General features: G+C 40.1%; 16 protein-coding genes across 16 annotated transcripts; 8 read left to right on the top strand and 8 right to left on the bottom strand.

Annotated features, from left to right (window-relative positions):
• Positions 1–36: 36 nt before the first annotated feature.
• WALSEDRAFT_61256 (hypothetical protein) lies at positions 37–1,862 on the bottom strand. Its single transcript, XM_006959999.1, has 2 exons — positions 707–1,862; positions 37–662 (listed from the first exon to the last, which is right to left on the bottom strand). The coding sequence occupies exons 1-2, from the start codon at positions 1,193–1,195 to the stop codon at positions 489–491; spliced, it is 663 nt and encodes a 220-aa protein (XP_006960061.1). The 5' UTR covers positions 1,196–1,862; the 3' UTR covers positions 37–488.
• On the top strand, positions 119–472 carry WALSEDRAFT_7350 (hypothetical protein; the record flags this gene model as incomplete). Its single annotated transcript, XM_006959932.1, has 1 exon — positions 119–472. A coding segment is annotated over one exon (354 nt), but the record flags the coding sequence as incomplete, so codon positions are not given.
• On the top strand, positions 1,197–1,754 carry WALSEDRAFT_8297 (hypothetical protein; the record flags this gene model as incomplete). Its single annotated transcript, XM_006959933.1, has 3 exons — positions 1,197–1,275; positions 1,337–1,530; positions 1,575–1,754. Coding segments are annotated over 3 exons (453 nt in total), but the record flags the coding sequence as incomplete, so codon positions are not given.
• On the bottom strand, positions 1,840–2,466 carry WALSEDRAFT_40697 (hypothetical protein; the record flags this gene model as incomplete). The annotated part of the gene is made up of 1 exon (XM_006959998.1): positions 1,840–2,466. The coding sequence occupies one exon, from the start codon at positions 2,464–2,466 to the stop codon at positions 1,894–1,896; it is 573 nt and encodes a 190-aa protein (XP_006960060.1). The 3' UTR covers positions 1,840–1,893.
• Positions 2,467–3,251: 785 nt separating this feature from the next.
• WALSEDRAFT_61255 (hypothetical protein) lies at positions 3,252–8,406 on the top strand. Its single transcript, XM_006959997.1, has 6 exons — positions 3,252–4,658; positions 4,702–6,206; positions 6,254–6,736; positions 6,782–7,210; positions 7,257–7,491; positions 7,540–8,406. The coding sequence occupies exons 1-6, from the start codon at positions 3,302–3,304 to the stop codon at positions 8,355–8,357; spliced, it is 4,827 nt and encodes a 1,608-aa protein (XP_006960059.1). The 5' UTR covers positions 3,252–3,301; the 3' UTR covers positions 8,358–8,406.
• On the bottom strand, positions 8,382–8,996 carry WALSEDRAFT_61254 (Erg28-like protein). The gene is made up of 5 exons (XM_006959996.1): positions 8,982–8,996; positions 8,807–8,938; positions 8,666–8,756; positions 8,502–8,620; positions 8,382–8,446 (listed from the first exon to the last, which is right to left on the bottom strand). The coding sequence occupies exons 1-5, from the start codon at positions 8,986–8,988 to the stop codon at positions 8,394–8,396; spliced, it is 402 nt and encodes a 133-aa protein (XP_006960058.1). The 5' UTR covers positions 8,989–8,996; the 3' UTR covers positions 8,382–8,393.
• Positions 8,997–9,016: 20 nt separating this feature from the next.
• Positions 9,017–9,412, top strand: WALSEDRAFT_30038 (hypothetical protein; the record flags this gene model as incomplete). Its single annotated transcript, XM_006959995.1, has 1 exon — positions 9,017–9,412. One exon carries the CDS (start codon positions 9,017–9,019, stop codon positions 9,410–9,412), a length of 396 nt encoding a protein of 131 aa, XP_006960057.1.
• Positions 9,413–9,712: 300 nt separating this feature from the next.
• On the bottom strand, positions 9,713–10,479 carry WALSEDRAFT_21634 (putative snare protein Ykt6; the record flags this gene model as incomplete). The annotated part of the gene is made up of 3 exons (XM_006959994.1): positions 9,713–10,087; positions 10,149–10,192; positions 10,239–10,479. 3 exons carry the CDS (start codon positions 10,477–10,479, stop codon positions 9,713–9,715), a joined length of 660 nt encoding a protein of 219 aa, XP_006960056.1.
• Positions 10,480–10,497: 18 nt separating this feature from the next.
• On the bottom strand, positions 10,498–11,611 carry WALSEDRAFT_48380 (ribonuclease H-like protein). The gene is made up of 7 exons (XM_006959993.1): positions 11,498–11,611; positions 11,382–11,451; positions 11,267–11,334; positions 11,144–11,220; positions 10,910–11,091; positions 10,710–10,851; positions 10,498–10,665 (listed from the first exon to the last, which is right to left on the bottom strand). Exons 1-7 carry the CDS (start codon positions 11,537–11,539, stop codon positions 10,557–10,559), a joined length of 690 nt encoding a protein of 229 aa, XP_006960055.1. The 5' UTR covers positions 11,540–11,611; the 3' UTR covers positions 10,498–10,556.
• On the top strand, positions 11,565–12,451 carry WALSEDRAFT_61252 (hypothetical protein). The gene has a single exon (XM_006959992.1). The coding sequence runs from the start codon at positions 11,622–11,624 to the stop codon at positions 12,339–12,341; it is 720 nt and encodes a 239-aa protein (XP_006960054.1). The 5' UTR covers positions 11,565–11,621; the 3' UTR covers positions 12,342–12,451.
• On the bottom strand, positions 11,565–13,196 carry WALSEDRAFT_40683 (hypothetical protein; the record flags this gene model as incomplete). Its single annotated transcript, XM_006959991.1, has 4 exons — positions 11,565–12,509; positions 12,553–12,656; positions 12,702–12,972; positions 13,022–13,196. The coding sequence occupies 4 exons, from the start codon at positions 13,194–13,196 to the stop codon at positions 12,412–12,414; spliced, it is 648 nt and encodes a 215-aa protein (XP_006960053.1). The 3' UTR covers positions 11,565–12,411.
• Positions 13,197–13,245: 49 nt separating this feature from the next.
• Positions 13,246–16,180, top strand: WALSEDRAFT_61251 (hypothetical protein; the record flags this gene model as incomplete). Its single annotated transcript, XM_006959990.1, has 5 exons — positions 13,246–13,313; positions 13,363–13,530; positions 13,576–13,653; positions 13,700–15,622; positions 15,676–16,180. Exons 4-5 carry the CDS (start codon positions 13,796–13,798, stop codon positions 16,177–16,179), a joined length of 2,331 nt encoding a protein of 776 aa, XP_006960052.1. The 5' UTR covers positions 13,246–13,313; positions 13,363–13,530; positions 13,576–13,653; positions 13,700–13,795.
• Positions 16,181–16,458: 278 nt separating this feature from the next.
• WALSEDRAFT_30034 (hypothetical protein) lies at positions 16,459–17,911 on the top strand (the record flags this gene model as incomplete). Its single annotated transcript, XM_006960038.1, has 3 exons — positions 16,459–16,470; positions 16,525–16,710; positions 16,760–17,911. The coding sequence occupies 3 exons, from the start codon at positions 16,459–16,461 to the stop codon at positions 17,909–17,911; spliced, it is 1,350 nt and encodes a 449-aa protein (XP_006960100.1).
• Positions 17,912–18,087: 176 nt separating this feature from the next.
• WALSEDRAFT_65911 (hypothetical protein) lies at positions 18,088–19,681 on the bottom strand (the record flags this gene model as incomplete). Its single annotated transcript, XM_006960037.1, has 2 exons — positions 18,088–19,507; positions 19,554–19,681. The coding sequence occupies 2 exons, from the start codon at positions 19,679–19,681 to the stop codon at positions 18,088–18,090; spliced, it is 1,548 nt and encodes a 515-aa protein (XP_006960099.1).
• A 35-nt stretch (positions 19,682–19,716) lies between these two features.
• WALSEDRAFT_65910 (hypothetical protein) lies at positions 19,717–21,220 on the top strand (the record flags this gene model as incomplete). The annotated part of the gene is made up of 2 exons (XM_006960036.1): positions 19,717–20,610; positions 20,657–21,220. 2 exons carry the CDS (start codon positions 19,717–19,719, stop codon positions 21,218–21,220), a joined length of 1,458 nt encoding a protein of 485 aa, XP_006960098.1.
• Positions 21,221–21,562: 342 nt separating this feature from the next.
• Positions 21,563–22,060, bottom strand: WALSEDRAFT_30031 (hypothetical protein; the record flags this gene model as incomplete). Its single annotated transcript, XM_006960035.1, has 2 exons — positions 21,563–21,765; positions 21,814–22,060. The coding sequence occupies 2 exons, from the start codon at positions 22,058–22,060 to the stop codon at positions 21,563–21,565; spliced, it is 450 nt and encodes a 149-aa protein (XP_006960097.1).
• Positions 22,061–22,083: the final 23 nt, after the last annotated feature.

The raw sequence follows: 22,083 nt of genomic DNA, 5'->3' as shown, positions 1-22,083 counted from the left end.
CAAACTCATCCAAGATCGCGACCAGAAAATGGAAGTAAAATCAGACGCTAAGAAATACCAATCACTCAGTTCCTCATTGATAAAAGGTTCTTCATCTATAAACACTGCAGAGAGTGATGATCGCACACCAGAGGAATATTTAGAGGCGTTCGACGATAGTTTAAACAACAGAGTGGATACAGAGGTAGCTCAGCTTAGTGACGGATTATCTGAAATCATCGGTCTCGCTGAGATAGCCAAAAAAGATAATTATAAGATTAGCAAAGAGGCATTTCAGATTAGCTGTCGTTCTGAGTCGATGATACGTTCAGCGAACAGCTTATTAGGCATAACCCATGCACTTAAAATGGTAAACTTCCTCGGTGATGACCAGCATCGTCTGGATGTTTCCAGTGCACGCGCTGGCGTACTTAGTGAAGAGAGAAGACAGGCGATTAGCGAATTAGAAGCTGCGATGGAACAATATATGCAAAGTGACAGTAAATAAATTAATTAGTATCCATTTCGTCGTCCTCTCGGGTATCCTGGACCTTATCAGCTTCATTATCCTGGTCGAGTTCAATTGGATCGTCTTTTCTGTCATCTTTCTCTTCTTCTTTGTTCTCAGCATCTTCCCAAACTTTATCGAGCTTATTGAGCTTGAGTTGGATACCCCGGGCAAACTAGATATATAAGCAATTTGTATAGCCAAATATGATATACTCACATCTACGAACTTATCAAGGTCACTATCTAAATCTTCTAAACTGTTCTTTGTTGCGTTATTTTCGCTATTCACTGCAGATCTTATATCTTGGAGTTCTTTACGGCGATCGTTCAATTCCCGGCGCGTGTTAAGCTCATGTCTAAGCCTATTAAGCATTAATGTATGCTCGTCATTATCCTTCGTACTCTCTTCATCCCTCTGTATGCTGTTATATTCCTCCAAAGATATCAAAGGTAATTTGTCATACGTAGTCTTGAAATTCCTACACCTCTCTATCTCCTGCTCTAAATGTCTTCTCTCGTATAGCAAATTCTGCACTTTAGCATGTACGTTATCTGACAACTGAGCTTGATGTGCAGCATTTTGCTTGGACTGGCGTATAAGTGCAGAGTTGTCCCTATTTAAAGCTTTCAAATGTGATAGCAAAGCTACTTTTTGTACTTTTGATATCTCCGCTTGACTTTCTAGCGCTTCTTGAAGTAATTCCATGATGAGTGTTGCAGCGATAGCAGCTACGATACGTTCAGCCTTTAATCCGAAGCTGCTGAAACCTTCTATTAGAGTCGATGGTAGGGAAGTATTATTAGATAGTCGATATACTTAACACTCAGCTAGATATCCGCTCTATAGACTTCAGTGCACTTAAACGTAAAGGAATCACAGGAATAGTTATAGATAGAGATAACTGCTTAACACTCCCAAGACAGGATTACGTTATAGAAGAAATACAGTCCAGCTGGGATGACTGCAAAAGCGTATTTGGTAATCGTTGTGTCATTTTGTCGAACTCTGCCGGTACATCTAAAGACCCGGGACTTATACAAGTGAGATTACTTCATCCTCTTATCACAAGTCTAATACAATACAGGCTAATGTTGTTTCACGGAATACAGGTGTAGATGTTCTTGAACACAGTGATCCTAAACCTTCCTCAAGACTCAAGGCACCATTGGAGGCTAGATTTGGTGCACTCAACAACGTGGCATTTATCGGCGATAGACTGCTAACAGACGTCTATATGGCTAATAATTTCGGTGGTGTTTCAATCCATACCGAGCAACTATGGGGGAACGACAGTAAAGGCGAGGCATTTGGGCGATGGCTTGAAAACTGGTTAGCAAAAGGGGTGGTAGCTGATAATAGTGGTTATCTTGATTGTATTAGAGTTACACTTATGGATAAATAATCTATTGCTTTTGTTTCTTGTCAGTGTGTTTGTCTTGCTCTTCTAACATATCGTCCAATCTGGCTAGATTAGCAGCGCCGGTGGTTGACAACTCAACGCCATCTTCAAACATGGCATCTTCACCGTCGTCATTATCATTATCATCGGTAGGGAACTTATTTTGATGCAAATTAGCGCAATAGCTGAGCTGATCATATATTTCTTGCAATTGTGATGTTTCTGGTGGATGTATATGCATATCTTTACTCTCAAAATCATCTACATTCTCCGTACGTTCGTCAATCTGGCAAAAGATTGAGTTTGTTGATATACTGACAGCGTGGAGCATGATTGAAGGGTAGTCAAGGGAGATACCCTTCTGCAGGCTATCCGAATAAATGCAGAGCTCCTTATCTGTCACGTATAGGCTATATCTCTCGTTGCCATCCAAATCGCAATCTCCAGCGACGGTGCAGCCATCAACGCGTAGTCTTAATATCGTAGGCAACTCTGAGAAGCTACCGGGGGTTTTGCTTATGAGATCATTGAAATCTTGTAGTTTTATAGCCTTCACTGGTTTATCTATTACCTTCATCGACGACGAAATGGAAGAAATAGATATTGAAGTGAGTGCTTGAAAAAGACAATAAAAATGTATTTAACGCTCTATTAAGTGCTTGACTACACGTCCATTCAGTAATTCCTCTTACATCTCTTACAATCTCCCCCATAATATCAATGACACGCCAAATCTTCTCAGTTTGAGTAATTTATTGGATGAGATAGCAATCTCTACAGCTGCAGGAGTCTCTGTTTATTCGCTATCTACTCTCCGCTCGCAACTCGCTCAATCTCAATCCCATCAGCTTCTCTCTCCACCAGAGCCTATACAGACGATAAACGTACAATCAGACCAGATAAAATACCACAATGACAGGCTTCTTGTAGTAAATAGCAACAATCTAGAAATCTACGTCAATTTCACTTTAGTAGACACGATAGCATTACCTTCGAAGCCAACTACCATATCGCCAAACCCTGCAGGTGGATACATTGCTATACTTACAACCGACCATGGTTTGCATTTATACGACGAGAATTCTAAAAGCACCGCATGTCTCAATAACAATACTTTAGCTGCAAGCTGGTCTGCCAAAGGGAAGCAGCTAGCTTTAGCGTTGGATTCCAATGAAATCATCACTATTAATACATCCAATCAGGTCAAATTGTCTATACCACCACCACCTGGGTCTTTCGAATTGACAAGCAATCACGTACCGAGCTCACTCAAATGGATTGAAAATAACTTATTCTTGATTACTTTCTCATTAAATAAAGAAGCTGCTAATGAGGGCAGAGACAGCGACGAAGATGCCTACAATCACGAGGATAAGGCTTTCTACGTCCACAATGGCAACTATATAGAAGCAATGGATGCTGCTCCACCATTTGGCGTTATGTCTCGCCTTCCATATCGCTACTACGTTTGGCTTAGGGACTGGGCCCCATTTAGAAACATTCTCTTCGTTGCTTCAGGTCCTTCATCAGATATTGGCTGTGTTGTTACTCCAGACGCATCCTCAGCGAATAAAAATGAAGTATTTGGGGAGGGAGAGACTGTCGCAACAGCAGCCATGCTTCCAGAGACATCGAGGCCGGCATTGCCAATGTCAGACGAACAAGAGGAGACATTCCCAGTTGGTCTAGATCTAGATCTTGGTGAAAAAGATCCTCTCAAACCTGAACCTGGTTCTGCGGCTGACACACCCGATGGTCCACCAGCCCCGGCTATATGGACGCTTAACTCTGAAGGTAAACTGTTCGCATGGTGGCTTATTAACTCATATGGGGCTTACGAGCATATGAGAGCACCAAATGATACCCAAGAGCAATCAATGGCAGAAGATAAACAAACGGCTGCATTCACCACAATGGCAGAAGCGGAAGCGGCAGCCAAGCCACCTGTTGCGCCTTCTGGTGGATTCGTTGGTAATGAACCAAAAAAGCCAACAGAATTTGCAAATGTTTCTGCAAATGCCTTTTCGGCAAAGCCGTCATCAACCTCCTTCCCATCGTCATCAGGATTCGGCCAATCAAGTGGTTTTGGACAGAGCAGTGCGTTCGGTCAAAGTAGTGCTTTCGGTCCAACTAGTGCATTTGGACAAAGTTCACAAACTGGCGGTGGTTTTGGTGCATTCGCAAACAAACCTAATGCATTAGGATCTCCGCAGACTCAGAATAAAGACGAGAAGAAAGATGAGAAACCTAGTGCATTCGGAAAACCTACTGCGTTCGGACAGGCGAGTGGCTTTGGGCAACCTAGCGCATTTGGACAGACGAGCGCGTTTGGAGCCCCAAAGAAAGACAACGAGGGTACGTCAACCACCTCACCGAGCACAACTGGTGGATTTGGCGCCTTCGCCGCTAAACCGGCTTCAGCATTTGGAACAACGAGTGCATTTGGTACCCCTAAGAAGGAGAATGAGACCACATCAGCGAGTACACCTACTAGTGGTGGATTCGGTGCATTCGCTTCCAAGCCTAGTGTATTTGGTTCAGGTCAGAAACAAGAAGACAAGAAAGAGAGTGTGAATGCCTTCGGTGCATTTTCAGGCACTGGAACGAGTGCATTCGGCCAGAGTGCCTTTGGACAAAGCGCTTTCGGTCAATCAAGTGCATTTGGACAGAGTCCTTTCGGAAGTACGACACCTAAGGCTGATGAGAAAAAAGAAAGCACGACACCAACAGCAAGTGCGTTTGCTTCTAAGCCAACCGCAGGTGCTTTCTGTGGGTAATATACTTTAAATCTATTACGCTAACTTTTGCCCAGCTTTCGGTCAAAATTCACCAACTAAATTAGGTAGTGGTACAACTGGCGCAGGGTTCGGCTTCGGTGGTGTATCATCTGGATCTAACAGCTTTGGTTTGCGTAATCCTCCACAAGATGCTCCTAAAAAGGACGAAAAGAAGGATGCAGAAGTCAGCGACCTTCTCTCTGGATTCGGTAGTGGTGCTAAAATTGACGTTGGCTGTATGAAGGATAACAGTGAGAAGCAAGATGATGCTGAATCTGACGGTGACAATGTTGACGATACTTTCGCATACGTTAAGGAAAAAGAGCGTGATGAGGAAGAGCGCGAGAAGCAACAAAAGGAGCGCGAATTGGAAGATGTCAGAAAGCAAGAAGAGCAGAAGAAGCTCGCCGAAGAGGAAGCAAAGAGAAAGCAGAAAGAAGAAGAGGTAAAGAAGAAGGAAGAAGAAGCAAAGAAGAAGGAAGAGGAAGAGATCAAGAAGAAGGAAGAACTTGCCGCTGTCGCTGCTCAAGAAGAAGAGAAGCAGAAAAAGCAAGAAGAAGCCGAGCAGAAGAAGCACGAGGATACGACAAAGCCAGAAGAAAAGCAAGAAACTCCAAATATCTTCGCCTCTGCACTCGCCAAAGGAAACAACGGCCAACAGACCTGTTCAACCTGTTCATTGCAATCACCAAGCGATGCTACTAAATGCACAGTCTGTGAGACGCCATTCAAGAAACCTGAAGAAGCACCAAAGCAAAACGCACCACCAAGCCAGGGAAAGAGCGATACGCCTAACGTCTTTGCAAAAGTTCTCGCCAAATCCAAAGAAGGCAAGCAACAATGTCCTGGATGTACACTCGACCAGCCAGTCGATGCTACTAAGTGTGGTGTGTGTGATTACGCACTTAAGAAGGATACAGAGAAACCAGAAGCACCTACGATGCCAACTGCTCCACCTGCAGCTCCATCTGGTTCAGGATTCACTTTCGGCGGTGGTTCATTTGGCTCGTCAATTCAGAAACCATCCGGTGGCTTCACATTTGGTGCTTCTTCAGGTGCTGATAAGAAAGATGACACCGTAAAGGCTCCTTCTACAGGTGGATTTAACTTCGGTGGTGCTTCATTTGGCACGCCGACTGCTGATAAAAAAGAAGAGAAGAAGGATGATACCGTTAAGGCACCAAGTGGCTTTAACTTTGGTGGAAGTTCATTTGGTGCTAAACCAGCTACTGAAGAACCAAAGAAAGATGATACTGTCAAAGCTCCAAGTGGATTTAGTTTTGGGGGTGCTAACGCAGACGCAAAAGACGACAAAAAAAAAGAACCTAAGAACGCATTCTCATTTGCTAAACCAACCGAAAACAAAGCACAAAATGCATTCGCATTCGGTGGATTTAGGAAACCAGAAAATGACTCTCCTAATACTAAGAATGCATTTGGATTCGGTAGTGGTACTTTGCCTCCTGGTAATCAAACATCTACATTTGGCTCCCCTAGTGGGTTCTCTTTCGGTAATCAACCTGTGCCTTCTCAAGAACTAGTAAGTTCGACTTCGTAGTAGTATCTTATAGTCTGATCAATTCACAGGAAACAAAGAAAGATGATGATCGCACAAAGAGCTTCTTTGGGTTTGCGTCTGAATCTCCAAGTAGAAGAGTATCACAGGAACACCAGCCAGCTGCAGACGTAGAAGAAGATAGCGGAGAAGAGGAACACGATGATTCACAAGAGACTGGCGAGGAAGATGAAGAGGAAACCGGTGAAAGTGAAGACTTTGAACAAGTAGATGACACTATCGAAGAAGAAGATGAAGAAGATGATGATGAGGAAGAAGAGGAAGAGGAAGAGGAAGAGGATGCTGAGGAAGACCAAGCGGAAGACGAGCAAGAAAATGACGAATCGACCACACCTCCGGCCTCTCCTGAGAAAACCCAACCATCATCATCCCTTAACTTCACAAGTTCAGCTTTCAATAAACCAGGACAGCAATCACCTTTCGCATTCAAACCACGTGAAAGCTCACCATTGGCATTATCGTCAATTGATAACGCAGCATCTCCTGATAAGATTGTAAGTAATCGTTCTGCTCATCTCTTTGACTGATTATTTGATAAGAAGAATACATTTGGAGGTTTCGGTCAACAACCATCCTCGAATATAACGACAGCAAGTGGTTCACCATCTATGACAATGGCTCAAAATGCTCTCAAACCTAACTTATTCGATGCACCACAGAATCCAACATTTGCTGGCTTTAATCCAGCAACATCACCTCAGCAACCATCTGGTGGTATGATGTTTAATAGTAAAGCTTTCAATGAAGCCTTCTCAAAGCAATCACCTACATCTTCTCCAGGACCATTAGCCACTCCAGTTAAGAAGGTTCATAATGATAACGAATCATATTCGATTCAAACGCCAAACAAACCACCAAAGTTATCATTGTTGAACGTTGAAGTACCTAAGAATAAACTGGAAGGTACATCTGGAATGTCTGCAGAGTTCCTCAAGATGTATTTGATGGTTGAGCAAGAGATTGACATGGTAAGTTTGCTCTTTTTTCTTGAATCCCAATTCTAAGATAGAACAGTTGAAGCAAAATGTTAAGAGTTGTGTAGACTATCATGAGAAAATCTCGAAGAAGCGTCAATCAGTTGATGACTATGATATTATGGCTCTCTATGACAAAACTCAATGGTCATTGGGTGATTTAGACTTAATCAAGAAGCTCAGTGTTGAGTTAGAAGCGAACACAATTGATTTGAAAGATTCATCGTTAGCACAAAAACGCAAAGCTGTCGAATTACAAAGTCTTTTGTTGAAAGGTACGTAATAGTTTCATAAAATCCATTTTCAATCTAACATAAATACAGCTGAAACTAAGAAAGAAGAAATATCAAGATTCATCAGAGCAAGAAATGATCCAGAATTTGCACGTATAGTCAAAGTTAGGCAATTAGGACCAGAGCATAGCGAGAATCAACAAAAGTTGCGCAAATCAATGCAAGCTTTAAATGATGGTATTATGAGTGTAGAAGATCAACTTAACACGATCAAAACTAAATTGATGCAACAGAAGACAGGTGGAAAGTCATTCAAAGTACCTTCAATTGATAGTATAAATAGAACTATTCGTACGCTCTCTATAGCTATTAACGAGAAGAAGAGCAATCTTGATGAGTTGATAAAACGTACAGAGAAATTGACCATCAATAATAGCAACAAAGGCGGTAGGAAATCAAGTACATCTTTGAATAGAAGTGAAAGTATATCAGCCACTCTACCAGAGCCTGATAGGAATGTTATCGATAAGGCATTATCTTTAGAAGCACGTAGGGCGAAATTGGCAGCAACGCTTAAGGCCCGACAACCGAAAGCATCACTTGATGATACTGAGAAGTATCAATTTAGACGTAATGAACCACTCTCGCTTATAGACGTACCAAGCGCTGAAGCCATTCGTAAAAAAAGGGCGGAAAAGGAGAAAACGAAATCAACGTCAACATCAACACAACCAACAAATGAGAAGGTAGATGTTAGTGACATATTCTCACCAGGTTCAAGGGACACAGAATCTCATAGTCGTCATTCACGCCATAAAAGTGAAGGCTCAAGTGGTAGACAGCGTGCTGTACAATTGCCAAAGCATAATTCACCAGTAATAGCATCTGATTTCTTCGCAAGAAAGTAAAAGTAGAATGTATTAAATTATATTAAGAATCATAAATTAAGATTTAACATAAAAGTCGTACTGTGTGATCATCCAAACGAAAGAAGCGGCTGTTGTGGGTTGTGAGGAAAAATGTCTTAGATTTATAACAAAAGGATGACTCACTTCCAACTATCAGAGGGCTAATTATACCGGCGCTAAGCTTTGATGTCCTATAGTAGAGCAATTCTGATATATAGTGGGCTATCACGATTGCGTATGTCCAAATAGCGATATCGTAAACGCTGACTTGATGAGTATGTGTCTATAGATGATAAATCAGCACCCACACTTTGTTGTTGATGTTGTGTGCTGCATAGAATCTTACAATCGCAGAAGTGAATGTCCATACACCAAACGTCCGTGCTTGGAGTGGATTGACTGGAGAGAAGATAAGAGAGGTATTGAAGTAGAGTGAAGAAAACACCCACCAAGCTGTGGCTTATGGTTGTAGATTCTAGCTGTGAGTGAAGTTGTCAAGCAGTTCTGTATACTATTGAAAATTGCGAGGGCAGAAACGAATAACATCCATTTTGGCAATAAACCAGGACCGTTTGGAATAACTTTCAATTATTAATTTAAATTTAATCACTCGAATATACTCACTGTTCATCGTTGATTCAGCACAACCACGTCTGGGAATGGAAATACCGGAATATTACAATATAAAGAATCCAACTGATGTACCAAATGGTACGCTAAATGGTAATCAAGACCTTCTTACTATGTTTGGTCTCTCAGAGACCTACGATAACTACGTGAAACCTTATCTCAAACCAACGATACAAGACGCTAACGGCGAGCTCAAGAAGAACAAAATGGAGTCTACGTTCAAGCAATTTGTACAGGACTTACCAGGACGTAATAGTATCAGTAGGAAAGATACTAATTTACCAAAGATCAGAGACTTGATACTCGATCCTGAATTTCAGCCACCTACGATCAAATCAGATAGTATAGACAACACTACTATCTTGGAAGCATTTGGTAGATTACCTCCGGGTAGTATACCCAACGTGTGTCACAAGTTATCATAGAAACATCCCTAATAATCCCATAGTTTGATACCTCTATATTCACTGGACGTGATGATGACGATGAAAGACGCAAGAAAAAGAAGAAAAAGAGAAGACGCGAGGATGAAGAAGAGATAGTACCGAATGGTGCCACAAATGGCGAAAAGAAGGCGAGAATAGACGATAGAGCACTCACAGTACCTGTACACTCCAACATAAACTCTCCCAGTATTGGTAATATAAGAGGAACATCAAGCTAATGTATTAAAAACTGTAAACAAAGGATGGTATCCGTGGCAAGGAATTATGAAATGACGCAACCTAGATTATAAATAAGCAACACAACACCATTGTATTATAAAACTCACAGCTATTCTGCTTCTTGGCAGTTTTGTAGAACATCTTAGATTGAGCAGATAATGCATTTGAACGCTCGACGAGGTTGTCCAACTTCTCGCCTCTCTCTAATACACTCTCTATCGTCTTGTGCATGACGACCTTTGTTTCATCGAGTTCTTGTTGTACTCTCATGATAGTGTCTGCTTGTTTTGGATCTTGATACTTCATAATAAGAGTGTTGAGTTCAGGGAGTACGACAGGGGATTGTGTGGTATTATTGCCTTTTCTGATACCATCCACCCATTCACTGTAAGTAGCTGTGGTTCTAACTGCACCTGGGACTGCGTCTAATACCTTCTGAAGTAACGAGAAGCTAGATGGTGCGTAAGAAAGTAAAGAACGGTGCAGACATCATCACATACGCTGGTCTAACTGGATATTGCTCTGTTACTATAGCCACCGCTGTATCGATTATTAGCTTGTGACCAGACCCAGTGATAGAACCCACCTGTGTAATTTCCTTGTCTATATACGTGTGCAGTATAGTTGTTCTCCTGTACAGACTGTCTCTGTCCATTTTCCGTTCTCTCAGCTACCGTCTTAGCCATAAACACCAAGAACTCTCTGACAGAGCTACGCTGGTAGAAACTGAAGCTACCGAGATCGTCACACTGTTGAATGTTGATAGCTGGCTTCTCAGCGCTATCAAATGCTCCTAAATAGTATATCTTATGAGTTTGATCAGCCATATCTTGGTGGATTAACTTAAAGGAGTAACTTGATATTCATACAGGAATATATTACAATTCGTCATATAGGTTTCTTATTAGAGTATACCTGCAGTTACAACGTCGACGCTGCGTTCGGTTGGTTTGAAGATCGATTGTCGGTAATATTTGAGTTCATCGATACTAGCTTGTACGTCGTCTAATGCGCTATAAGGGTGTTAGTATAGTTTAGAACGCTATGATTTACATACCGATGCTTAGACGTTTTCTTAGACTTCAATGGCAGTGTAGGATACCACCGCGCTGCAATTTCTTTGAATGATGAAACATCAACCACCCTGTATCCCAAATGTGACGCTATTCGTGACCATCCTTCTTTATGAGCATCCATTTCTATAAGAGAACACGTCAATAAATCGAATATAAGAAAGTTATCAAATACGTCACCTACCTAAGAAACGAAGGTCCATGTGAACGGTATTACCAGCAATGACAGAGATGCGTGGGTCGGGTATCCATCGCTTTATGTATTCATAAGCGACTTTGCTAACTGTTTGATGGCTGAATGGGCTAGTAAGCACCTGCTTTGTCAAGCCAGATAAACCGTGTGTGCTAATACACCATTCGTTCATACTATTACGCGTAAATAAAGAAGTTGTTACGCGTTTTATACTCTAAAACTTACTTATCGAGTACAGTTTTCGGTCTCTTAACTATCAAGGAAATACCATCGTCAACCTTGTTGAGTTCACCATCTGTGATCTTATAAGGGTATTAGCTGGGGTATATTTCACTAATAAAACTCAACTATGATAGCAATTTCAAGGATATGATCATTATTCATGTCTAAACCCGTCATTTCTAAATCAACCCAAACTAGTAGATGATTAGAGGGTGAAGGGATATAGAACCTTAGGTCTCACCTAATGGTTTATCTTCTGATGACAAGTTTGAACTTCTGCTACGATTGACCGGCATTTTTATCTCATTGTGCTGTGCTGTGATCAGTCTAGATGGCAGACTATCGTAATATACGCACGGCTGATTTAAACAACGGTTCAGAAGATACTGCGAATTTCATTTTTTAGTTTTATTCCTACACTCCTGACGGTAGAGATCAAAGACAGTAACTTGTACACTAGCGTTCATCTGCTATTATTAATATGAAGATAGAAGAGCTCGCTCAGAAGAGAGCGATAAGCCAACGAGATTTTAGGCAGGCTAAATTTGAATATATACCTTCAGCGGACGGCGTAGATAGCAATTTAATCATATATCTACATGGATTGGGAGACAATATCAGCCAGTTTATCAACCTATCGAAGAAGCTACACCTCCCACAGACCGCTTCTTTAGTACTTGAAGGTCCGGTACCGGTACCGTTCTTTGATGAAGCTAGGATGTGGTACCAGAGTTTTGATATGCTTGGCAATTTAATTCAGAACCCTGATCCTAGAGTAGCTTTGAACTTGTTGAATGATTTAATACAGACGCTTACTAGTAAATTTGGCTGGGATCATCGGAATATCCACCTATTTGGCTTTGCTCAGGGTGGCTCCGTCGCTGTCGAATACGCTAGAAGTTCGAATGTAAGGCTAGGATCGGTAGTTAATGTTTTAGGACCATTATTGTCATACGCAACAGGTAATTCTAAATCTGAAACTCCCATTTGCATTTTCACTCGACCGTCGAGAAACGTACTCGACGGATCGAACTTCAATAAAGCTTTTATTGAAGTTAAGATATTTGAAGGTGATAAACCAGGCGATGAGATGCCAAAAGATCACGGTGAATGGTCGGGCATACTCAAATTTTGGTCAGATGTGCTCGTAAGCACACCAATAAGCGATCAATCTGGACAAGTTTACAAAATAATTGGCTAGTTTTACAGTATATAGTTTTCATCAATGTTGGGTCTCTATGTTTCTAATGTCAATTGTTGTGATATTTTTTTCAACCTAATACATTTATTTTATCCTTTTTACGCTTCTTCTTTTCTTTGTCACCTTTCTGGAATGAACGCCAACCAGATATTCTATTATCACGGTTTGCTGGAATGCGTTAGTGATGTTTTAGAGGTTGAAAGAGACATACATTCCCACTCCTTTTTCTCTTCAGCTTTACGCTTCTTGCTGTCTATCTCTTCATCCTTTTTACGTGCTTCTGCACCCTCATTGGCGAGTTGTGTTTTGATAGCCCTGTGTTCGTGTTAAATGACGACATAGGGAGGTCTATAGACCTACCTTCGCCTCCGTAATTCATCCTCGATCATTAATTGCTTCATCTTCTCCTTTACTTGTAGCTTAAATGGTGGATGTAAGGCCTTAATTGAAGGGTGATCGTCGTGTACACCCAATGGCAACTTTAAGTCCTTAATGAGAAACATTCTAGCATCTGAAACGACGCAATCAACTTTGTACCTCTTTTCTGGTGTACTCAGTTCAGATTCTGCCTTTTTCAGAAGGTCGAATGCTTCAACTGCTCGTTCATGCTTTACTTTATCAGGGTGTATTACTAGTTTGTAGATTAAAAGGCTATAACAGGAGTAGATAAAGCAACTCACGTAAAGATTTCTTACGATAGATAGCTTTTATCGATTTCTCATCTATACCGTAATCGATGTCAAGTACATCAAAAGGGTTGAGCTTGAATGAGCGCAAAATACGTTCTATTTCTATTTCCTGGTTTATACGCTGCGCTTCCCTAGAGACTTCTCTATCAATATCTTCCGTAGACATTCCAGCGCAGATGGACGTTGTTCTCTAACAGTCATGTCAAGCTCTATAGGGCTTTTGAAAAATGATCTGAATGTTTTAGCAAACGATACAAAGCGTAAATACCCGAACGTTAAGCAGGTTTGTTAGACTTAGACGCACATACACTCTTATTTATCTTTCCATATAGGCGGTAGATAAGGCCTTGGAGATCCTACAATCATCTGAAGTCGACGAAGAGAGGTCTCACTTACTAGTTAAACCAATCGTCCTAGCTTGTCAAACCAGCTCATCATCTATTATCACACTTTCACTTTCTTCGCTATCGAGGTTGATCAATTTGAAGTTAGTTTATCAGGTGCGTTACTTTACATAGTGTTGCTATCTTCTTAACAACAACCAGCCCGTCGTTAGTACAGTGATAGCTATCATCAGGCAACTCGTATCGAATGGTTTCGAAATACAACTCAAAATTCTGCAGGTTCGTAGCTTTTCCTTAGTATTTCATCCAATCTAATACCTCTAAGATACTCCTTTCTTTGTTCAGTACGATATCTGACTTACACGCTGATGAGATCTCTGAATGCCTCATCATATGTTTCAAATTACAGGATTCAAAAACAATGGTTGTTTCTAGTACTGCATCAGCAACTGTAATGCAATTAATCCTCAACGTTTTTGAAAGATTGAACGACGAGGATAAGTTAGATAAGAGCACCCTAGACAGTCGACCATCATTATTCGTAGATTTGGAGGATGGTACTAGCTTACCTGTAGCACCTAATGCTTTCACAGCTCATATGCTCTTTGCAGACACAATTACCTTGTTAGAAGCAAAGAATGAGCAACCATTACGTTTCATTAAGATTGGGCATTTACCAACTGAGTCTTCATTAGAACTCATAGAAAGCTGTTTGAAAAATCACGTTGATTTGTTTAAATCGCACCCTTCTCTTTTACATCTAGTGAAAAAGCAATTATATCCAATCATACAATCAATGATTAATGATCGTTACATGAACTTCGGAATTGCTACTAGGGTGTTCCAAATTACAAGGATTATCTTAGCTGGTTTTGAGAATGAGATGAAGGATGAGTGCAAAGAGCTCTGGAAAACAATTACAGATATACTCGAATCAGTACATTACAAAGTATGGATGAAATGCTTATCATTGGAAATCACACAATCACTATTTAATAACAACAAGTTTGTGTTTCTATTTTATCAAAACCATGGAAAGGAAATCTTTATTAATCTTCTCACAGCTATTGCACGTTTCGTTGGTGAAAAGGCACACGTTATGGGACATAATAATGACATATCAGGTTTGGGAACGAGATATATACCAAAAGAAACTACAACATTAGATGCATCTTCATATTCATACGTCGGTGAGGTGGCCGCTATGATGGCTACAAACACAACAAATCAAGCGAATAACCTCCCACAACGTCAATACAAGCTGAATGCGGATGAAAGAAGTAGAAAGCTTCGCGTAGTCGACCAAAGAGATAAGCATGATGCACCAACGATCAATGATAGCTATTCTTTACATGTTGCACTTCTCATTATTTTAGAAGTATGCAATGTATTTAAGTCAATACAAGATAATGATGAGCTGATAATTGGAATGATTAACGAATCTTGGCCACCACTTATCGCTAGTTTGAGTCAATATCTGAACGGTGAGATTGACGATGAATTATTCGTGAAATGTATAAAAAGTGCTGAAAATATGGCTGTCGTTAGCGGTACACTTCAATTAATGGCACCTCGTGATGCATTTTTAGGTATGATTTACGGTCTCGCTTGTCCAACTTTAGCGGTAACAGCGGTAATGAAATGGAATGAAAGAAAAAGTGATGTCGGAAGTATGAGTCCTTCATTAGAATCAATACCTTCGACATACTCATACCCTCCGCCAAGATTATCAAATAGAAATCACATTTGTCTTGGTGTACTTATTAATCTAACAGCAGTTTTATCAAACACGCTGGAAAATTCATGGTTTGATGTCCTTGAAACATTACAAAATGCTCATTATGTACTTGGTTCACATTTAGACTACGAAATGAAGCAAAAACAATTTATACCATCAGCTGAACAAGGAACAACAACAGCTGTTGCTGATTACTTTGGTAATAATATAGCACAAAACTCTTCCGATGCTAGAGTTTTATATGAAGGTATTGAAGAGATATTCAAACATAGTGTCGATTTCAATAAAGACTCTTTGGAGATGTTCGTACACGCCCTATGTAGACTAAGTGTAGGCGATGGTGTAACATCGAACTTCAAATCACCTACATCAAGTAGACGTACATCAATGGAGGCATTCTCGAGGAAATCGTCAGCCACGTACGTACGTCAAAATGAATCGGCATTTGCGATATCAAAAATAGATGTTGTTGGTCAATTAAATGTCGAACGGTTAATTAGTAATCAAGCTGTAAGTTTATTTCGGTTATGACATCATTTGATGATAACAGAACTATTTCGTAGAAAGGATGGTATACGATTATTGATAACTTAAGGGTCGTAATTGGAGGAGACATATTAGAATCAGATAGTTTTCTGAGGGTCGAAGCATCGGAAGTTTTAAATAAAATACTCATAAGTGGCTTGAGTGCTGCGCAAGGTTGCAAGGAGGAGGAAGTTGACAAAGTTGCAATACAATCGAGTGTTTTAAACACTTTACAGTATCTCTCTAGCTTGGATATAGAAAGCGGAAGCCACACTGTTAACAATCTATTAAAAACTATCAGAGAGTCAGCTTTAGATACGCTTCATAAGTGTTTAGAGAACGTTGGTGATAGCTTGGTGGTTGAATGGGATGGTGTTTTTAAAATCTTAACTGATTCTACTCAAAATAAACCAGTCAATGAAGTAAAGAAGGCGTTTGAAGTCGTGAACCTAATCTGCAATGACTTCTTGGATGAGTTGAGTGTTGTCGAAGTTGAGAAATGTGTAAAAGTTTTGTCATTATTTGCAAAATCAAATGTATAAGATATGAATTTAAATGATATTCATCGTGATCATAAAAGCATCCGCATTTGGGTTGAAAGTGAAACTTTAGATTTATTTGAAGGGAAGACTTGAATTTCTAATATAGTATACTAGTAAATATTAATTAGTCGAGTGATCGTCGTTTTCCATTTTAGGTGACAGTCCCCAAACCCTTACTGAGATCTTTGAAGTGAACCACCAAAAAAAACCAAAAACAAGAAAATAAACGCGTTAATTCTATTAAATTAGTTAAACGGTTTATAAATAAAGTCTTAAATTATGGCTTCTCGCGTTAGTAACCGAGACTGTCGCGTTTTTTGCAAATAATCTGACAGCTAACTACAGCTACAAATCAATAACTCACGCAGGTTAAATGCAACACGTACAAAGACTGCAGATGAGAATAATTTAAGTCAGCAACTTAGATCTAAGCAGGCGGGTATGCCTCTCCGTACGGCCAAATCATCAAACTCTCTATCCGTAAATAGTAACAAGAGATCAGCATTTGGTGATTTATCAAATCAGGAGAAGGTTAGAATTCATTTTATTCTCGAAACTATTCTAATCCGTCATTTTTTAGAGACCTACAAACAGTAAAACAACTAATACGAAGAGAGCTAGCAGCTTCAGTGAAGTTAGCAGCATCCCACAAACTAAACTACGTATAGTACAACCAACATCTAAACTACAAGTTTATAATGAAGATGATCAAATGAGTGATGATGAAGTTGACGATGGTCCACCCGATATTGACCTCACAGATGAAGAGGATGAAGTCGTTTCACCTGAAGAAGCCGAGGAAGTGCTAGGTGATGATGATGAGCAGGATATAATGGAAGAGGACCAAATTGAAGATGAAGATTGGGTGACCAAACATGTAGAGGTACCTAGCTTAATCGAGGAGGTCAATCGGGTACAATCAAACTATAAGGAGGATTTCGATTTCTGGGATACGACAATGGTTGCTGAATACGCACCTGAGATCTTCAGTTACATGTGTGAGCAAGAAATTGAGACAATGGCTAATCCAAATTATATGGAATTCCAATCAGAAATTGAATGGTCAATGCGTTCAACTCTAATTGATTGGTTACTTCAAGTTCATTTGAGATATCATATGTTACCTGAAACACTCTGGATTGCCATCAACATTATTGATAGATTCCTTTCAGTTAGAGTAGTTAGCTTAGTTAAATTACAACTCGTTGGTGTTACCGCAATGTTCATCGCTGCGAAATATGAGGAAATTCTCGCACCATCAGTCGATGAATTTGTTTATATGACTGAAAATGGTTACACTAGAGAAGAAATATTGAAAGGAGAGAGAATCATTTTACAAACTCTTAATTTCTCTATCAGCTCTTACTCTTCACCATACACATGGGTTCGTAGAATAAGCAAAGCAGATAATTATGATATTCAAACGCGGACATTATCCAAGTTTATTATGGAAGTTGCATTACTCGACAATCGTTTCATTAGAGCTAGACCTTCACTTATAGCTGCTGTTGGTATGTATGCCTCTAGAGTTATGTTAGGTGGTGATTGGAATGAAGATTTCGTTTATTATTCAGGCTTTTCAGAGTCTCAATTAGAAACCCCAATGGACTTCATAATTGAAAAGCTCATTCAACCAGATTTCGATCAACAATTCTGTTATAAAAAGTACAGTAACAGAAAGTTCCTCAAAGCTTCAATCTTTGCTCGTGATTGGGCACTTAGGAGTAGTTAGCGTTCACTAACCACAGAATTTTATCTATTTCGACATTTTCAGAAATTATGTTAGATACAAGCAAAGATATTTTATAGTTGCCAGCTTCGAGAGCTCAATATTTTGAATTCTTCAACTGTTTATTGATAATTTGTAAGACTGTGATAATATACATTCATTAAGAATAAATAATTTTATTAGTATTTGACAAAGAATGTTGCAATTATTGATGCTATGAAAGTACCGCCAATGACAAACATGAAAGCGGAATTTGGTGATTGAGCGTATATGAAACCATAAAGGGCTGGACCAATTATTTGCGCACCAGCTGATTGAACACTTGAGAATGCACCTAATACAGCACCATTGGATTCTGATTCTTTGGGCGCGAGAAGTAATGCCAGACTAGAGATGGCAGAGGGTGAAGCACCACCACCAAATGCTGACATAGCAGTGAAGGCAGAAAAAGTTGTGACACTTCCACTAAATGCCAAACCAGCGTAAGCTATTGCGTCGATAGCCAAACAAAAGCGCAATAAGACCAAATCAAATTTGATCTCAGCTTGGTTAACAGATTTAGTTAGTATTTCATCGTTTATAGTATCTTCATCCTCATCCTCGTAGATGGTTGTTGTCGGTAACTCGATCGCTGGTTTCATGAATCTCCTGAGTGTTTCAAGTGACAATGGAATTATCAAAAGCAAAGCCAATGCTCGTACAGTACCAACGTAAGTAATAAATGAACCAAGTTGATTAACATCCCAATCAAATTTGAATTTCGTGTAGAGAAACTTGATCTGCACTGAACCGATCGCCAGAACAATTGGAACGTAAGCTAATGTTATTGCTAATAAGTTTACATTCTTAATTACATCGTTATCGTCTCTCTGTGGTGCGATAATACTAAACGGTTTCTTTATATTGTCGACAATTGAAGGCATCTTGCGTATTGTTTGAGCAGCTGATTGACGTTCTGGTAGGCTAGTATCCAAATCTGATTTCCGCTCTAATGATTCCGGTATAATGAGAGAGATAATAAGCATTATTATGGATAATACCGAAGCGGCTATGAATGCATTTTCGAAATGTTCTGTGTACTTTGTAATAAAAGTCGCGAGAGCTGGGCCTGCAGCCACACCGAGGAAAAGAATACCCATTAGTTGAGAAAATACATGAGCTCTACTGCCATTATCTGTACAGTCACTTGCGTAAGCATGACTTAAAGCCATAACTGTGCTCTGACTACCTGATAAACCCTCTATAGCAGCGCTGATATAGAGCAAATACATCTGGTTTGGATCCAAACGCGTGGATACATATGCATTTATACCATTTACGATAAAGTAACCGGCGCTTGTTAGGGTAATGATTGGAAGTCTGCCTATTTTGTCACTAAATGCAGACCAGTATGAAGTTGTCAAACACGCCAAAACACCGGTAATTAAACTCAATATGATTGTGAGATGAGCTACCTCATTCTTAAAGTTTGGTATAGCATCGCAGTTTGCGTTACTGTCCAGAGTGTAGGATTGACATATAATCTTAGAGCGTACTTCGAGGTTAGGGGCGAAAGTCATACCGACAGCCATAGCATAGAGACCATAACAGGGCCATAAGCTGGTAATATATCAGCTGGGTAGCTATCTTATGCTGGTATCCTTACTAATACACCTGAGACGCTCTTGATTTCGTCTCTTGAACTAGTGGGATAGCAGAATTTAAATTTGCTATTCCTGTTGAAGGGTCTTCTACTCTGAGAGGACCATTTGGAAACGGATTATTTGTCGACATCGCCGTCGACTGATAACGTTCGTTCTTGACTGAAGATGTCATCCGAGACTGTGCCGCTTTTAGGAAAAGATCGTGAAAAGAATACGGGATTTTATAGCCTTATACCGCTCATTTTCGCTTTCTCATTCTCCCAGCAAGAAATCTTACCTTCAGCTGTGGACACCATAAAACGTATTAGCTGTTACGTCAATGGGGCTGATGACTGCAACGACGAGGCAGTACAGAAATTATCTGCGTCTATTGTGGCTGCATATGGCTCTATTAACAGCATAATGGTGGTAATATCGATCATCATAACGACTTCAATGTTGGACAAAATCGGAATAAAGAAAGTCCTATACGCTATTCTTATACAAGCTATTATTGCCTCAATTACTCTCCCTTTGGCTGTGCATTCAAGTCCAGTGGTTAGTGTAATATTGATGATATCATTCGCTGTTACCTCTGCTTTTGGTGGTCAAACTGCATTCGGTTTTGCGGTGGCTACACTAGTCAGTAATATAACACATGTCAGCGATCGTACTACAAAACTGTCTTACGTGGAAGGTACTGCTTTCTTTGGTTTGACGATCGCTTCGGCATTTGGAGGGTACCTGCCTGCGATTACAGGTAACTTCTTATCTCCATACTATTTCTCATTCTTTATTTATTCACTTTGCTTGGTATATCTCCATTATTTCATTTCGGATTCCCCTCACAATGGCGATCTCGAACTTCAAGATGTCGAACAGGTCAAGCAGACTTTCACAACAGCTTTAAAGGATTTCTTTAAACCACTCTCAATTATCCTTGGTAGAGGTCGCAGTAAAATGAATCCTGGTCCTCTTTTACTTTGTCTGAGTGTCTTCATCCTGCAAAGCGGTTCGGCCTTTACTGACAAGACACTAATACAATACCTCAGTGAGAGATTTGGATTTGACACGAGTAGGGTGCGTAATAAGTAACCTCGAGTCACTTTACTTATCGAAAATACAGACTGGATTCTATTTGTCTTTACTGACAGGATTCAAGGCTGTCTTCTTGCTCATAGTTTTCCCAGCGGCTTTGCCATACCTCAAAAGGAAGTATGAAGAGTGGGCAATTCACAAGAAATATGTCGAGAATGGCAACGAAAACCCTCGTCAAGAGGAAGAAGAGGTGATCGAACACGTCGAAGAGCCAGCTAGTTTCTTTGAAGTGATAGTGGTTAGATTCTCATTTACTATAGAGGCTTTCATTACACTCGGAATTGGTTTGGCTACGAATGCGCCAACCGTGGCTGTTATGATATGTTTTCTCTCAGTCGGAAGTGGATCTCTGCCTGCTTTGAAGGCACTCATGATAGCCTTCTCACCAAGCAAGCGTGATAGAGCAGCCACCTTGGGTGCGCTCTATATGGTTGATGCTGTAGGTCAGGTATTATCACCTATAGCACTTGGTGGAATTTTCGCAGCTAGTGTGTCCAAGCATCCAGGATTAGTATTCGCTGTTTCAGCTATACTCATTGGTCTATCAACTGTTCCAACATACTTCATGAAAGACAAGGATATAAATCGGTAGTAATACATCTGCTAATATGAAGGTCTTGCGTTGAATAAAAAAGTTTTGTAAATCAAATTCTTGACATAATAATTTCTTTCATCTTTCTGTAAGATTGCTAGTGGTTTTTGTAATTTTTGTACTTTGCCTTGAATACGATGGTGTCCAATGAGTAGAACAGGTGCATCCTAGAAGGAATATTAAACACGTATAAAAACACGCGTAATTTGCTCACAGGATTACTCAAATCTAAATTACCAACTCCTATACTCTCAGCGCTAGTCTCAACCTCAATTGAACCTTGTAAATCTAGCAAAATTCTTTCCTTTGAGTCAGAACTTCTATCATCTTTAATTAACAATTTCATTCAAATGAAAGTAAACCCTTGTTTTGCTTCTGCTTTTTCTTCTTTTGCTGTTTAGATGATGACGGTTCAGACGAGCTGTCGACCAGGAGTGTTTTACGCTTTTTTGTTTTGTTATTACCGAAGTTTACGCCATCTTGCTTTACTTTCTTTGGAGTATCCTGCTGGGTTGGTGAACCTGGTGGTGGTGTACTCGACTTCGCTGAATAGTGTGTTATTATCATTGTATTATAGAGTAAAATAAACATACGCTTGTCAACTAAGTCTTCTAGATTGTCTATTTGAGCACCGTCTTTGAGTAATGCCTTGATAGGATCCTTTTCATCTTCCTCTTCCTGATTTTCTACTACTTCTGAGCGTTTCTGGCGTGATCTTCCAAATTCATCTAGTTCCTCTTCTTCTTCTTCTTCACCGTCTACGTTTTCTCCCTTCATTCGCCTTATGAATGACGGTACTTGGGCTTTGTATTCAAGTGACTGAGCTTCTTTATACTTCATCGTATGGACACAAGGAGTGATCA

The sequence above is a fragment of the Wallemia mellicola genome, assembly GCF_000263375.1.
Source record: "Wallemia mellicola CBS 633.66 unplaced genomic scaffold WALSEscaffold_22, whole genome shotgun sequence".
NCBI classification, from domain to species: Eukaryota; Fungi; Basidiomycota; class Wallemiomycetes; order Wallemiales; family Wallemiaceae; genus Wallemia; species Wallemia mellicola.
This window is presented reverse-complemented; position numbering and strand designations above follow the sequence as displayed.

What these genes read in the sequence shown, in the direction of transcription:
- WALSEDRAFT_61252 (XM_006959992.1), top strand. Translation starts at nt 11,622, where the DNA reads ATGAAGATAGAAGAGCTCGCTCAGAAGAGAGCGATAAGCCAACGAGAT.
- WALSEDRAFT_61254 (XM_006959996.1), bottom strand. An exon ending in CAACCATAAGCCACAGCTTG is followed by an intron (nt 8,757 to 8,806) that starts GTGGGTGTTTTC and finishes TCTTCTCTCCAG; the next exon opens with TCAATCCACTCCAAGCACGG. An exon ending in CACAACATCAACAACAAAGT is followed by an intron (nt 8,621 to 8,665) that starts GTGGGTGCTGAT and finishes TCATCAAGTCAG; the next exon opens with CGTTTACGATATCGCTATTT.
- WALSEDRAFT_48380 (XM_006959993.1), bottom strand. Translation starts at nt 11,539, where the DNA reads ATGAAATTCGCAGTATCTTCTGAACCGTTGTTTAAATCAGCC. An exon ending in TCCTTGAAATTGCTATCATA is followed by an intron (nt 11,221 to 11,266) that starts GTTGAGTTTTAT and finishes TACCCTTATAAG; the next exon opens with ATCACAGATGGTGAACTCAA. An exon ending in CATGGACCTTCGTTTCTTAG is followed by an intron (nt 10,852 to 10,909) that starts GTAGGTGACGTA and finishes GTTCTCTTATAG; the next exon opens with AAATGGATGCTCATAAAGAA.
- WALSEDRAFT_61256 (XM_006959999.1), bottom strand. Translation starts at nt 1,195, where the DNA reads ATGGAATTACTTCAAGAAGCGCTAGAAAGTCAAGCGGAGATATCAAAA. An exon ending in ACCTTGATAAGTTCGTAGAT is followed by an intron (nt 663 to 706) that starts GTGAGTATATCA and finishes TTATATATCTAG; the next exon opens with TTTGCCCGGGGTATCCAACT.
- WALSEDRAFT_61255 (XM_006959997.1), top strand. Translation starts at nt 3,302, where the DNA reads ATGGATGCTGCTCCACCATTTGGCGTTATGTCTCGCCTTCCATATCGC. An exon ending in GCCAACCGCAGGTGCTTTCT is followed by an intron (nt 4,659 to 4,701) that starts GTGGGTAATATA and finishes ACTTTTGCCCAG; the next exon opens with CTTTCGGTCAAAATTCACCA. An exon ending in TTGAGCAAGAGATTGACATG is followed by an intron (nt 7,211 to 7,256) that starts GTAAGTTTGCTC and finishes AAGATAGAACAG; the next exon opens with TTGAAGCAAAATGTTAAGAG.